The 15,742-nt window shown below is 38.0% G+C and overlaps 1 protein-coding gene across 2 annotated transcripts in view; it reads left to right on the top strand.

Annotated features, from left to right (window-relative positions):
• Positions 1–11,997, top strand: part of trim9 (tripartite motif containing 9) — a 44,667-nt gene extending 32,670 nt beyond the window's left edge. The window contains exons 6-11 of one of the 2 annotated variants that reach the window (XM_042500705.1): positions 975–1,120; positions 4,790–4,928; positions 7,544–7,582; positions 8,403–8,706; positions 9,295–9,457; positions 11,263–11,997. In XM_042500705.1, the coding sequence (XP_042356639.1) occupies positions 975–1,120; positions 4,790–4,928; positions 7,544–7,582; positions 8,403–8,706; positions 9,295–9,457; positions 11,263–11,340 (869 nt within the window). In that variant the 3' untranslated portion in view covers positions 11,341–11,997. The remainder of the gene's footprint in view (positions 1–974; positions 1,121–4,789; positions 4,929–7,543; positions 7,583–8,402; positions 8,707–9,294; positions 9,458–11,262) is intronic. The other variant, XM_042500706.1, reaches the window with a different exon arrangement.
• The last annotated feature ends 3,745 nt before the right edge of the window (positions 11,998–15,742 follow it).

Here is a 15,742-nt window from a genome sequence, read left to right as displayed (position 1 = left end):
AGAATGTAAAATAACTACATTTTTTTTCCCTGTAGCATTCGACATAATGTAGCTCTAATGTGCGACATTGTGTGGCATTTTGTTGACCATCGTGTACATTTCTTTATTTTCGCCCCAAATGATCTTTCTCCAGCTTCCTGGAATTATGTTTCAATAGAGTGTGAATCTGATGGAAGACTAGAAGTGAATAAAACGCTGTGCAATTGGTGAAAAATATATTAGGAATCCTTGAAAAGTCATGGAAATTTTTGAAATTGTATTTCTTAAAATGTGTGGGAACCCTGAATAATAATAATGATGAATAAATAATAAATATATATATATATATATATATATATATATATATATATATATACATATACAGTGCTGAATCATTAATTTATAGAAACTTAATTTTACTTAGGGTATTACATAAATGTCAAAACGTCATTTTACTGTGGTGTTTCAATATGTTGAATCTTTCTAAAACTGTATTATGGACACTAATTCTGTTTTTGTTTTGTGGTTTCTGGAGGAGAGTGACCTCTTTTTCTGTGATTACAGTCCCTCGAGTTTGCAGTTGCAATTTGGAAACAGCTTGTTCTTGCGTGTGTGACCTCTTTATCTTTTAAAATCACAAATTATTTCACAAATAAACAGTCATCTGAGTTGGTGAATTTGTGACATTTGTATTTAGTTTAATTCCGGCTTCACACAGTGTGATGTCTCTGACACACTGCAGGTGTTTGCTAAAATATTCGATAAATCACTCAGAAAGTCAAAGAAGTTTGGTGTGTTTATATTCATGATTCAGAAGCCTTTGATTAAAGGAGTTATGGATTCATGTATTCATAATAGAATTTATAAATGATAAATATTGAACAGGTCTTCGGGCACTGCAGAGTCATATGCAGTGAGTGTGTGTTTTGTGCGCGTGCGGTCGTCCTTTCATATCTCAGTGGGCTGTAATCTGGCCTGCTTTCTCCCCTCCTCAGTCCCAGCTGCTCCCATGCTCCAGCTGGAGGAATGCTGCACTCAGAACAACAGCGCCACGTTGTCATGGAAACAACCACCACTCTCCACCATCGCCGTGGACGGATACATCCTGGAGCTGGACGATGGAAACATGGGGCCGTTCAGGGTAGGTTTCCCTCTGCGGGTATTCTTTAAGATTTATCTGTCGACTTTAACAGAAGACAAACATTAGTTTTACCCGTGAACAGGGGAATCGTTGTTGGATTAACATTTAGATCACAAGACGAAAAGAGAAAAACGGCACCAGTCAGAGTAATAATTCACCTTTACAGAACAAACCAGCCTCTCTCCCAACAAAGAGTCCTTCATTTGGTGCCAGTGAGGACACCAGCTCGGCCAGGGGGGGATATGAAAGCAACGCTTTGTCGCTGAAATTGCTCTGTCGTACTGCACACACTCTGAGTGATATGAGAGCAGGTCATGTGACACACTGTAGCGAGGCAGTGAATGACACAACATCAGGAGAAAGGGTCTGTAATGCAGCTGCCAGCTGAGATGATCCCACAGGAAGTGAGATCTGGGATCAAAGCGGTATTCATCCCCTCTCAGAGGTTCACCATGTAATCCACCCAGCTCAGACCCTCCGCAGCTCTCTATACATTGAGGCTCCGGCTTTGTTATAATGGCAACTTAAACCTCCCGAACAATACGCTCAGTACAATGGAGGCGCATATCTGTTTCTAACCTCTAAACCTGTAAAGAGCGATTTCTTCATATGATACAGTCAGTATGTTACCTCTCATAACAATCAATCTTTCCACTTTCTTAACTCATTGAAACCTGAGCAAACTGGAAGTCAATGAGCAACTGAACAGGAAATGTCCCAAAAACAGCAAGGAATTAGTAAAAAGTTACAAGAAAATTACCTCAAAAAGAAAAAAACAAACAAGAAAATTACCCGAGGAGAGTGCTAATAATATAAATGTATTTTTCATTTGTATTCCACAGCTAATTTTTACATCATTTTCCTGTCCCCTTTGACTTTTTGTCAGTTTCTGGGACATTTCTTACCATGTTGCTTTTCCCCGTGTTTTCGAAAGAAAATAAACCAATTTTCTCAGGTGTAAATTGATGTTAGAGGTTTCCAAATGCAGCGCAAGAAAACTGTTATCGATCCAGGTTTCAAAGTGTTTAAAGGTAAGTTTGGTATTCTGCAACCTGGTGCCTATTTTCCCATGTTTTTGTGTCTTAGTGGCTCATTGGAGCAACAATTTTTAAAAATGGTCGAGTATTGAGTGAAAGATTTGCAGCCGAAAGCTGTGAAACAGGCTTTGATGTGACAATTTGGGGCAGGTGGCACCTTTAATGTACGTCCTCTAAAAGTGTTTGCTTTTGCCTCTGACAGGCTTTCTGGCAAAGTTTGGAAAGGATCCTTACAGACATAGACCTTTTGGTTAAAGATTAGATCGGATTAGATTTCACTTTATTGTCAGGAATAATTCTGAAATATGTCTCGCCTCCCAGGACATCAACAGTTTCTCCTAAATACATATAAAATACAAAAATACAAGCAACATTTAATCAAACAAAAAAAAAATCATACAACAATCAGACAAATCACAACAGACATTACGAAAAGTGGATGCGAAAAGTTCCTTTTTATTTAACCAGAAACAACCCTGAAATCACCACTGCAACCAGACTCCATTTAAATAAACAGTAATTTAATCATCATAAAACACGCTTCATTCAAATTTGACAGTAATATTATATAATACAAAGTTTCTTAAACAAATGCTTCACTTTGTGGCAAATCTGACAGGAAACAAAGAACAGTGCTGCATCAACATGGAAAGTTTAAGCAGCAACTGTTTTTGTATTTGTTCAGCTTAAATTTTTGTGATTGCATTCATTTTATATGAAAAGGTTCAATATATTCATTACAAGTGCCAATTGGATTACTTTAAAAAAAAAAATCCAGTTGATTACATAATTTAATACAGAAACTCTCCATTATGACCTAAAATTATGAGCTAGCTCTCACCATTAAATACACCAAAATACCAATTTTGCCCCCATGTTTCAATCTCTCCCTCAAACTGTAATAAATCACAACCGGTCCTGAAGAGCTCAAAAGCACATCCGTCAGATAAACATAAACATAAACAGCTGCTGCAGAATTTAAGTGGTTTCATTTGGTTTGAATGTTTTATTTGCACACAGCCAACAGCAGTAACCGGATCCTTCCACTCAAAGACCCTAAACACGAGATAATGATCTAAATATTGGACTTTTTGGCTCATGGAGATCACAGCTGGTTGCATACTCTGTTTGTGTAACTGTCTTATTGACTTTTACACATTTTAGAACTGTAAACAGATGACCCCGTCAACTTCAGCACTTTGCGAGGAGGCTGAAACTCTTCTCGACTCAGAGCACCGGTCAAATACTCAGCCTGTGTGATCTGAATGCTCCAGCAGCTGATGGTTGAGGAATCCTGTGTTTTCAATTTAGAAAAAGCAGCCATTGACTTTCAGTCATTTTGCTCTCCTTCTCTAAAGCCAGCTGTCTGTTTGTACGAGCCTCCGTCCTTCTGTCTTAATTACAACTGTTGCATGAGAGGGTGATCATTTACACCCAATCTGCCGACAGATTCACCAACTGCATCCGCTAACTGCTAATTGGCGAGCGGCCGATGCCAAATTGTGCTACAGCTTTGAGACATTTTCACTGTTAGCGATTAGAGATTCAAAGCAGAAACGTATGTAGAGCATCTCAGAGAACATTTTGTGACCTTATGTGAAGATTTTTTTGTGTTTTAAGAAATACTCAGCCCAAAAAATGACTATTTGTACATCAATTACTCACCCTGCCGAATTCATTAAGACAATTTTTTTGTTCAACATGCCTCCGTGGTGAACAATAAAAAAACCAGAAAATTCTTGATAAATATACATATTACATATTCCAAGCAAATCACAATGGTTATAGACAACTGTGACTAAAGTATACATCTATTTGTTTGTGTTAATATGTGTGTGTGAGTATTTATGTTTACATTTTTAGTTATTTTACTGTTTGCTTATGTATGTCTAAAATGTGTACATGTATACATGTATACATGTATGTATACTTTCATTTTAGTTTTAAATAATCTGTCTTTCAGTTTCTCTGGTGGGGGTTCAGGGGTAAAAAAAGAAACAACATGCAAGTTTTTTTATATTTTCTTATTTCACGCTGATTGTACTGCAGCTGTTATGTTGTGGAAAACAAGAATTTAAAAAACAACAACCTAGGACGTATATTTATCAAGCATTTTCTCCTTTTTTGGATTCTTAATTCACTGTGGAGGCATGCAAGAAAAACATTTTCTGCGTGAATTTAGAAAGTATTTCTTCAACTTTATAGTTCCACTCAAGTTTTGAGTGTTTTAGATGTCAAAGTGTTGTTTTAGTCCTTAACTTGAACTCGGATGATTTTATGCCGTACCTGTTTCTTTTGCTTCACTTCGCCAAACAACTATTTACATTCCAAAATGCGAAGGAAGTTTTCTCTTTCTCCTCTGACTCATTGAGGCTCGCCAACGCAGCTCCACACTGAACTTGGCAAGTTGTGTGTCCCCGTGTCTATTTATACTCCGGCGTGGGCTGCTTCTCCCACGCTCAGTTGTACAAACTCACACTTTTGCTTATTACACTCACTGCCAAAATCCAAACGGGACGCTCCTTCAGAGGCAAAGCCGTCCGTGTTAGAAAAGAGGCAGGACTCTCTGTGTCATCATTATGCACTTGATGTAATTGCCAGTTTGACAGGAAACATTTGTGTGTCCTTACAGGAAGTGTACGTGGGGACGGAGACCATCTGCACTGTGGACGGGCTCCACTTCAACAGCACATACAAGTCCAGAGTGAAGGCCTTCAATGCCAGCGGAGTGGGCCAGTACAGCAAGACACTGATCATGCAGACCTCTGAAAGTACGTTAAGCATCATCTCCTCTTCCTCTTCCGACTAATATGGCGTATTTCGTTAAGATAAAAACACACTCTCAAACAGAATTCATTCATTAATTCCTCTGATGTGGGATCGTTCAGTCAGTGTTTGGAAAAAAATTATAAGTTTCCCCAAAGTTTGAGTCCCAAAAGAGCTGAGACTGAAGTCTGTGTTGCTATAGAAGACACTTTTAAGTTCCCCACTGGCAGTTCTGATCTTTTTTTTTAAATATATTTGTTATTAATCAGGCAAACTTTATTGACAGTATCTATCTAGACTTTTTGAAAGCAGTTGGTCTGAAGTAGAGGAAAAGGTCTGAAGAGGTCAAAACTCAAGCAACACTTTTATTGTCACATGTCAGCTTCTGGTCTTTATTGGGGCTTTGATAATTATAATAACAATAATAATCTTTATTTATGTAGCACTTTTCAAGTTTAAGCACAATTTACATTTACCCCAGTTGATAAGGTACAAGGTAGATTTATTTGTCTTTTTTCAAGCGTAGTTTAAAAAATGAAATTAAAAAATACAAAAGAAAAGTGTACAAAAAAAAAGTCAGAACAGGGAATAAGCTGGTCTGAGCAAGCGAAGATAAGGAAACATGTAGTGATATAAAAAACTGGTTGTGGCCATGACAAATAGAGGAAATGAAAGAAAGAAGATAAATACAAATATATTCAAGCAAGAACCCACAGTGTAAAAAAAACAAACAGAAAATATGAAGTTAAAAGGTCAACAAAAAGCCAGTGTGCACTGATTTGGCTTCTCTGCAGCTGTTTCAAAGTTAAGCAGAAGGACATGATTAAATATACATCTCTGCTGCCAGCACTGCAATCAGTTTGTCCTCCGTTACCACTCTGACTTCTTATTTTTAAGCACTTTTGCTTTTCCAAATGCCTGCTACATGTTTGTTAGTGCAGTTCTGTGTTTCCCAGGTATTTTAACACCTTCTTTTTTTTGCTTTTTAGTGTTGTAGATATTTTAGTTTGACACACATTTTTTGCATGACTACATCTTTGTACATTTCTATTGATATCACATTGGATTAAGACTGGCCATGACGTGTGCTGTAGCAAACAGATGGCAGGTATTTTATAATAACAGTAATAATATGTTCTTGCATTTATTGTTATTTCATGAGATCACAGACCGGAGTCTCGCCTCAGCTCCCCCTCGTCTTTTTGGGATGGAAGCATTCGTTATCATCAAAATTTGACTGAACTCACAGAGATCTTAAGAATAATAAATTGTTGCTGCTAGACTAAAGTCTTGCATCTTCAGACAGACAACTTCTTAGGAATTTGGGGAAAAAGATAACTTTTTTAACCACGACTTCCCCTGCAACTTCTGATTTCAGATTGAAAACTATGCACTTTGAGTTTTTAATTATGGGTTTCAAAGGGATTTCAAAGAGCTGAGGGCCGTCAAACGTCGTCATCCTCTTTTATCTTTCATGTAACACAAAAATAATAACAGTAAAAGCCTCCTTTGCAAGGTTTTAACCCAAAAGCAGCAGGATGTTGACTCTGTTTGAGGGTGTGTTGGAGCTTTTAAACCAGGTACATCCAGTAGCAGCTGCTATAATCCACCCGTGTGCTTGCTTTTCCATTAGTTTAATGCTGCTCTGCACACAGGGAAGCCTGTCATCCATCAGTGGATCTGAAAAGGACAGACAGCCTCCCTACACCTGACAGGGAGCACTCAGCAGCTCAGACAAAGTGATCTAACCACTCAGTGTTTTTGCAGAGATCTGACATCCTGCACCCGGACCGGCTTTGATTTTGTCTGTTTTATTTATGAGGAAATTTCTCCATCAGAGCCGTCTTTCTCTTTGTTTTCATGCTTGTTCCCTTTTTAGTTTCTCTTGATTGGTTTTTCAGAATGTTTTGCTTTTGTTTTTGGCATCTCCTCTTTGGCATTTAAACTTGAGCAAATTGGTTTGATTTCTTTCAAAAAACATGGGAAGAAGGCAATGAGCAACTTTTAAAAAATTACCCCAAAATGTGCTGCAAAATAATAAATCTGCAAGGAAACTGTCTAGAAACATAAATACATAAGGAAAGTACAAAATAATAATAATATAATAATCTAGAAAATGACTTGAAATAGTACTAAAAAACTATAAAATTATCTTTTATTATTTATTATTATAAAAATATTATATATTCTATAACAGATTTTGAATATAAAACTTGGTGAAATAAATGAATATAGTTTGTGCACTTTTTTTCCCTTTGTTTGGATAATTTTCTAATAATTCTCCTTCTCTCATATTTTTAAATATTTTTATTCAGTTTATTTTGTCATCTTGTCACCTTTTACCAATTTTCTAATTTTCTTATTTTCTTTTCCCATGTTTTTGAGCAGAATTAAACCTTTTTGCTCAGGTTTCAAAGGTTCAAATACTTGTGATAGCCTTGTGAATGCAGCACAAGAAAAACTGACCCAGGTTACAAAGGGTTAAACCAACTTCCCTGATCAAACTTGCTTTTTACCTTCTCCCCCACCCCTCCCGACCCCCTCTACACTATCTGCTTCACTGCTTCGCTACGCTCTCCCCTCTTTTCTTTCTTTTCCTCCCTTTCATTTCACGTTTCAGCTGGACTCCCTCCATGTGATATTCAGTCTATAGGCACAGGTATGGACGGCTCTCATTGCAGACCACTCTAATCCTGCTCGTTGCCATCGCCCGTGTCATTCGTGCCGTGCTTCACTCTCAAACCAGCAGGTGGACAGTTTGCTGCACTGTGGGCTGCACTTAATAAATGTTCAATACAGGCTTCTAATAAACGTCTTTGTTTTATTTCCTTTGGGAAATAAAAGCATGTAATGAAACTTTACTGCACATAGTGACACCGGTGAAAGATGGTGGACGAGTACGTCCAGTGGAGCCCATATAAACAGCAAACGCCCATCTGTCACACCCCATATTTCTCTGTGTAGAGTATAAAGTGATTTAATATACTTTCCATCCTGAGTCAAACAGTTTGCAAACTTATCAGCGTTTGATTTAGCCTGCCTGCGGCAGTGAACTGTGTTGCAAGAGCTTACAGAAAGTCAAAGTATGAGTATGAGTACTAACTCTTATTATATGGATGCCCTAAACCCGTGTGGTTTTCCAAGCAGGTGAAATCAAACGGAAATTATGTGCATTATGTGCAAACTGTCTGACACAGGTGTGATATTATAAATATTGTTAAGATTCTTAGGAGTAAGTTATAAGTTAAGTCATAGAGCGGTAAGTTAAGAGTTATTAATAGTAATAGTAAGAGTTAATCTTTTCTTATTCTTTCATCAAGTTTTTACAGCGTAAATGTAAATTCACCTCATCTAACCTCCAGCCTCCAGATTCATGTCACTTTTGTAAAGTCATCATCATCGCATCAGGTCCTGCAGTCACTGATATTATTGATGCTAAACAGCAGCGTGTGTGTGACTCTTCCCGTGTGTGTGCACAGTCGCTTGGTTCACCTTTGACCCAGCCTCCGCTCACCCGGACATCGTCCTCTCCAACGACAACCTGACGGTGTCGTGCAACAGCTACGACGACAGGGTGGTCATGGGTAACTCTGCTTTCTCCCGTGGCGTTCATTACTGGGAAATGACCATTGATCGCTACGACAACCACCCAGACCCGGCGTTCGGGATCGCTCGGGCTGATGTGCTGAAGGACGTGATGCTGGGGAAGGACGACAAAGCGTGGGCCATGTACGTGGACAACAACCGCTCCTGGTTCATGCACAACAACTCGCACACCAACAGGTAAGGAATTGTTCTGAGATGCATACTGATGCTTTGAAAATTATTATTGTCATCTTTTGTTAAGATTAAAAAGTACCAATACAACAATTTCAAAATGCTTCAATAATAGTCTTGCATTCAATTTTTATTTATTTTTTTGCTAAATGACTATTTCCAAGGTCAACAGTACATTTTAATGCTCAATATGTTTTGGGTTTTTTTTTTTTTTTTTGGTGAAATTAATCCTTTTTTTTTTTTTAAAATTTTTTTTTTTTTTTTTTTTAAACTCACCTATTTGTGCCTCAAACTGTTATTAAGTCTGTAATTTTTAAAGGGAAATGTCTCTAAGTAAAACAGGTAACAAGTCAGAGACATCTGATATATAACAGACCACTTGTTATATATAACAAGTGGTCACAAGTTTAAAATGTTGGGAACCAGTGGTTTCATATGATTTTCATGTTTTTTGGGCTCTATCTTTATGCAAAAAAGTAGCTGAAGCCATGGAATATGTGGAGTAAAAACATCAGTATTTTATTCTGAAATATCGTAAAGTAGCAGAAAGATTTACTTGGATAAATGTAATATCTATAATTTCTCTCTGTACAGGACGGACGGTGGCATCGGTAAAGGAGCTACAATAGGAGTTCTGCTGGACTTCTCCCGCGGGATCCTCATCTTCCTCATCAATGATGAGCAGCAGGGTCCAGTGGCTTTTGAGTCCTTGGAGGGCGTCTATTATCCCGCCATCAGCCTAAACAGAAACGTCCAGGTACAGAATGATGTATATTTGAACTGTGGCTTTTCAGACCCTCTCAGTGACTTTATTTCTGAAAAGCAACGGGCAACAAATATAGCTAATTATTCAGATCATTGGAGAAAAAAGAGAAATATGTTGTAATTTACTCTGATACAGAATAATCAGAGTCCTCCGCCATCAGCGCAGTGTCTCACAGAAGCAGGATTTCAGCTGTAGTGGGTTTCTATGGTTACGTTGATGCTCTCGCTCTCTGGATTGGGAGCCCAAGAAAGTGACGCTCTATAGGAAAAGCAGCGTATTTCTCAAGACAATAAAATGTTTTTTGGGGGGATTTTTATATTGAATCTGATTCAGCAAAGCTTCCATTATTATGTATGCAAATGAATGTGCAATGGTGTCATCTGGTGACTTTATGCATCTTTCCGAGCTAGTGCTGGCTACTTTCATTGGAAAATAAATTGGCAACACTGCTGCATATTCTTTTGAGCCAGGGAGTGACTGTAACTGAGAATAGTGGCACTTTCTCCTGTTAAAAATAACCAGTGAAAGCCTCCAAACACAGCCTCAGATGTTCCAGCAAGAACCAGATCTGAAATCGGAAAGAAATTAACAATATCTGCAACCAAGATTACATGTTTCCCCAAAGTTAGCATGTAGCTTAGTATAGCAGTGTAGGCTAAATAATGTAAACACTCTGTCTGCTGTGCCTCATTATTTGAAACTCTGGCCACTATATATGAGCATCCAACACTGCTACACTATATATAAGACACAGAATACAGAAAAGCATAATGGTTCCCCTTTTAACTACTTTATTTTTCTGAATTGGATTATCTGAATGGATAATTATTTCAGCAAATGAATCCCTCAACATACAGATTTCTCCTTTTGTTTTCCTCAAATTGAATCAAATCATGAAATTCTTATGCTAAGACAAATTTCTGACCCACACAATATGTTGCCAGTATAAAATGATGATTCCTCTATACAAACACTACAAACTTCAAGCCATAGCATGTCAGTTTGATATGTAAAGTGGTGCTAATTTAATGGTGCATTTTCACAAAGTTAGTGGACTTGAGAGGATCTCCAAACTGAAACTGAGAGTTTCTCAGACTTTAAAAAGCTCCCTCCAGAGGCATAAAAGATAATATAGAGTTGTTATTACTGGCTGAGTTGTACTCTTTGTGACAAGTAAAGTAAAATTGTGGAGTGCCCCTTAAAAAAGAATGTATTTGCAGCAAAATTCAAAGTATTGGAAAAATCTGTCTGCCTAAAGTAGTCTGGTTTAGTGCGTTTTACTGAATTATTCAGCATTTTGCAATAGCCTTTATCTATCATGATCATATATGATAACATTTTAATTACCTGACACATTATGTTTACAATACCTGGTCAAATTGCAAGCTTTTTCGGCTATACTTCTCCCTGGGGGTGCTATTTTATAGATTCACCCACCCTGAGTAGCGCTGCAGGCAAAAACAAACGTTTTCACTTGTAGATCAACAAAGTTTCATAAGCGCACAGTTAATATTCATTAAAAATTGCTTTTCCAAGTTTTACAAATGTGGGCTCAGAGGATTAAACCTTGAAAGAAGAAGCTTCAAAGACTCAACAACAGTTAGTAGCTTTGAATTTCTTATTGCTTTCAGCTAGTTTTCCCCTTTTTAATGCCGTCTCTGGGTGATGAAAGCGCCTCCCAAACAAAACACACAGTGAGCAAACGGTTCAGCAGCTCCACCTGCAGGCAGAAAAATAAACCTGTTCGCCATGATTTATTAACCCACATGTGTGTATGTTAATGTGTTTTTCTTCAGGTCACACTGCACACTGGTTTACCCATCCCTGACTTCTACACTCCCGGGGAGGCGGATCCCACCGGCTCTGTGTGCTAAAGACTCACCACCCCCCTCACCGGCTGGGCAAAACCTCTCCAGGAGTTCATCCTGCCCGTCAATAACTATGATCCAACCCTCCCCGTCCCCACCTCCTCTTGTCCCCCTGACCCACTGACCCCATGACTCTCTGTAAGAGGCCCCATCCAGCGCTGAGCCATGCCTTTATCATGCCTAAACCTTGGACACTTGGACCATCTGCGGGACAAAAACGGACCGTGTTTTGCGATCCGTACCTTGTATTTTGACGTGATGCAGATAGTTGAAGAAAAATAGTCTCAAAATAACGGGCTTGGAACTATGTGGTGTGATTCTAATATCCAGCCGAAGGAATAGTTTGGAAAATACTCTTATTTACTTTCTTGCAGAGACAAGATTGACACCATTTTCATGTCTGTACGCTAAATATGAAGCTACGGTTTGCAGCAGGTTAGCTTAGCTTAGCATAAAGAATAGAAACAGTGGGACTGTCCACGCCTCACTGAACCATTTTACAGGGTTCCCATGGTCATGGAAAACCTGGAAAAGTCATGGCATTTCACAATTATGTTTTCCAAGCCTTGAAAAGTTACGGAATAAGTAAAAATATGTGAAAGTTTTAGAAAAGAAGTAGACTTGTTAATACTTTGAAGCCCGAGCAAATTGGTTTGATTTCTTTCAGAAATGGGAAAAAAGGCAATGAGCAACTTATAAGAAGAAATTACCCAAAATTTAGTAAAAAGTACAAGAAAATCACCTGAAAATTAGCAACAAAAAAGAAAAGTTAAAACAAACAAGGAAATTACCAGTAGAAAATATTTAAGATAAATGATAATAAATGATTATGATAATTACATATATATATAAAGACATAGATAGATATATATTTTTTTTTTACATTTCTCACAATACTTTTGTGGGTTAGGGTTAAGTCTACTAATTTCTAGAAATTTGTGCGACATTTCATCAAGCTTTCAAAAGAAATCAAACCAATTTGCTTCGTGCTCAAGATGCTTGTTAAAGGTGTCTAAACGCAGCACGAAATTAACAAACAAACCAAAAAAAAAAAAAAAAAGAAAAAGATTCAAAGGGTTAAAAATCACTGAATTTTTGGAATATTGTTGGTTGTGAAATTGTTACAGTACTTTTCCATGGTAAATTTATTTCTGTAGCTGTCCGTGTAACATGGCTCTAATATGTGCTGATGTTTGACAGCACTTAGTTTATCATCACATACTTTTTTCCATTTTCTCCCTGCGTACCATCTGTCCCTTCATGTATACCAGCTAGATGAAATTATCTTTAAAAACATTTTGAATCTGACATGTTTGAACAACACAGTTTTAAGAGCACAAAAATACTCTCTGCAAGGAAAGCAAATAAGCATATTTCCTAAAATGTTGAAGTATTCCTTAAAGGTAAGGAGTTTGTTTTGTAAATGAGTCGACTTAGAAAAAGTAGCCCCCTTCATACCATCAACATACAGTTCAATATATTCCCCATTCTTATCTTTCTTTCTTAAAAAAATATCTTCTTTATTTCCTTGTTTGCCATCAGTCATGAACACCACTATTTTAAAACACCAGGGGAGCATGACAGGTCGTCTTTCGTGTGTTTGTGTGCGAGGTGGACGTGTCAGCAGCTGCAACGATCCCTGGACGAGAGCAATAGTCCGACTCTCAGCCGCATCACTGTTGTATCCTCATCCGTGTACATGAGGCGCTTTTCTTAGTGGCTTAACTTGTGTGATCCTTCTGTATCGTCTGTAAAAAAAAAAAAAACAAAGAAAAATACAGCATTGGCACATAAAAACTACTGGAAGCGAGGCCTTCATGCAGCCTTTCTTTGCGGTGCAGCTCTCAGAAGAGGAGATTTGGGTGTAATGTATCATAAATGCGAGCGATTGTGTGCTTTGAAGTGTGATGAAAATGGGTTAAAGATGATGACTGTGAAGCTCTTTGAATAAGGTGCTACAGCAGCTCGCTTCATCCTGGCTTTTTTTACCGTAGGTGACTGGATCCTGGTAGTTTTGTAATATTGTTATTGAAATGATCTACTGCAAAGAGGTGTATAGCTAAATAAGTTATTGATGTTCAGAGTTTTTCAATGAGAATTCAATATTGTTCCTTTATTTGATGTATAGTCATTACAGAAGGAAACAAACTGAATCTTTTTGTTGCTTTAAAAATGTAGTTTGGAGTTTGTTCTCAAACTGAAGAGACTTTTCAGTGATTGTGAGAACCAGTTTATGTCCTACAAAAGCAACAGGAAAGGTGGTGATGCACTGGGAGGTTCAGGTGGCGTTAATATTGGGCAACAGTCTCCTCAACAGGCAATCGTGGAGCCATGCTATCAGCTGTGTGATGCTGTAGTTCGGCACAGTGGTGCTTTGAGCTAAATGCTAACACTAGCATGCTCACAGTCACAACACTAATATGCTTATTTTTAGCAGGTATAACTTTAACATGTTAACTGTCTTAGTTTAGCATGTTAGCGTGCTAGTTTTGTAGTTTTGCAGATATTTGATTGAGAATCAAAGACAGAGTTTAATCTGGTGGAACTAGAGAAAAATATTACGTAATCCCCAAAGTTGTTACGATTCATCTGCAGGGGAACATAAATGTCTGTGTCCAATTTCATTACAATCCATCCAACAGTTGTTAAGATATTTCACCAGAAACCACAAATGTGACCCCCCCCATGGGGGTGCAAAAGGAAAAGTGTAGAGGATCAGCTAAATCATAAGGGTTCATCCTTTGGGGATCATGCATGTTAGTACAAAATGTTGTGTCATTCCAACTGATAGATTGAGATATTTCATAGCAAAAGTGACAGCTTTTACCTGTTGAATTCAGGGATTGAGAAAAGCCTCTAGGGTTCATCCTCTAGGGACCATGAGTGTCAGAGCAACATTTCATGGTAATCCAACCAACAGCTGTTGACATATTTCACTCCAAACCACAAATTTGAATGGTTGCAATAGAGTTTAAGTTAGGGGGATCACCAGAGTCATTAGGACTCATCCTTTGGGAACCATGAATGAATGTGCAAAACTGTCTGAAAATTCATCCAAAAGACAAAAATGTCAACATCTTGGTGGCACTAGAGATAAAGTCAGGGTTTCACCAAGATACTAGGATTCATCTTCTGGGGACCATAGATGTGAACTTGAAGATATCAAGAGATGTCACAGCATAGGTGACAATTTTGACCTGTCGAAGGTGTCAGAGTTAAAGTCAGGGATTAAGAGAAGTCTGTAGGGTTCCTCTTCTGGGAACAATACATGGACAACATGTCATGACCATCCAGCCAACAGCTGTTGAGATATTTTATTAAAAGACAAATATGTCAGTGTCTTGGTGGCACTAGAGGTAGGCCTACATAAAGTAAACTACAGTACATAAAGTTCATTAAGTCATTAGGATTCATCATCTGGGGACCACGAATGTCTGTTCAGAATGTCTTTACAAGATGTAGATGTTGAAATATTTCCAGTCAATCTAGCATGTCAAGAAAAGGAAAAGACAAAATGTTGAAAAGCAGTTTGAGGAAACTGTTGCCCTTCAAGTTGCCCAGAAACGTTCATGGTGTATTGTCACCCTAAGACATACCATACATGTCTAGCATACACATAAGGTGCTATCCTGTGTTTGAGCTTCATGGGTGTGCCTTTTCCCCTCTTCAGTACCCACAAGATTTATGAAACTTTGCTAAAAACTAGATTCATTGCTTCAGCAGAGTCAACTGTAACATCTGTGATGCCTGACTTCACCTGCTGCTACATATTTTTTCTATCGGCAAAAAGGGCAAACTCAACAACAACCGTGTTTGTTATGGATATAATAACCACAGTATTGAAGGGACTATTACAGTCAGGTGTCTTTCTTAACATGATCCTTTTCTTTTCTCTTCCCCCGGGGTGATATTGATTGTAAATTATCTGGGACTGATACACGGCTGCTAAAATGGCTGCACACATATAGTCTTCAATATGATATGTGCATGTGTGCTGGCAATGATAAACCAGCATTCAGCAAGTTGCACGGCCTTTGCTGCAAGGCTGCATTCAAGCTTTGATTTATGCAACATTTAATTGGTGGTTTTTCAAGGTAAGCCTTTTGTGCGAGCCGTAATTATAATAATACAAAAGCAGCCTGTTCAGCAGAGGGTCACTGAGCAGTGAGACCTTCTTCTGACTCAAACAGAGACAAATTCAACCATTATCGCAGCATTACACAATCTCAGATTCAAGGACAAACATAGAAAAATGACTTTCATTCAGCAAATCAGTCATTAAGGGGATTTTCCACATGTTCAGTAGGAGATGACACATACAGCTGTTACTTTTCAACACAGATTCTCTTCTTAGGGAACATTGTCTATGTGAGTGAGTTATATCTGTGAATGACGAGTAACATAAATG

This window comes from Plectropomus leopardus, chromosome 14 (genome assembly GCF_008729295.1).
Source record: "Plectropomus leopardus isolate mb chromosome 14, YSFRI_Pleo_2.0, whole genome shotgun sequence".
Lineage (NCBI taxonomy): Eukaryota > Metazoa > Chordata > Actinopteri > Perciformes > Serranidae > Plectropomus > Plectropomus leopardus.
Note: the sequence above shows the minus strand (reverse complement) of the source record. Positions and strands in the feature narration are given on the sequence as shown.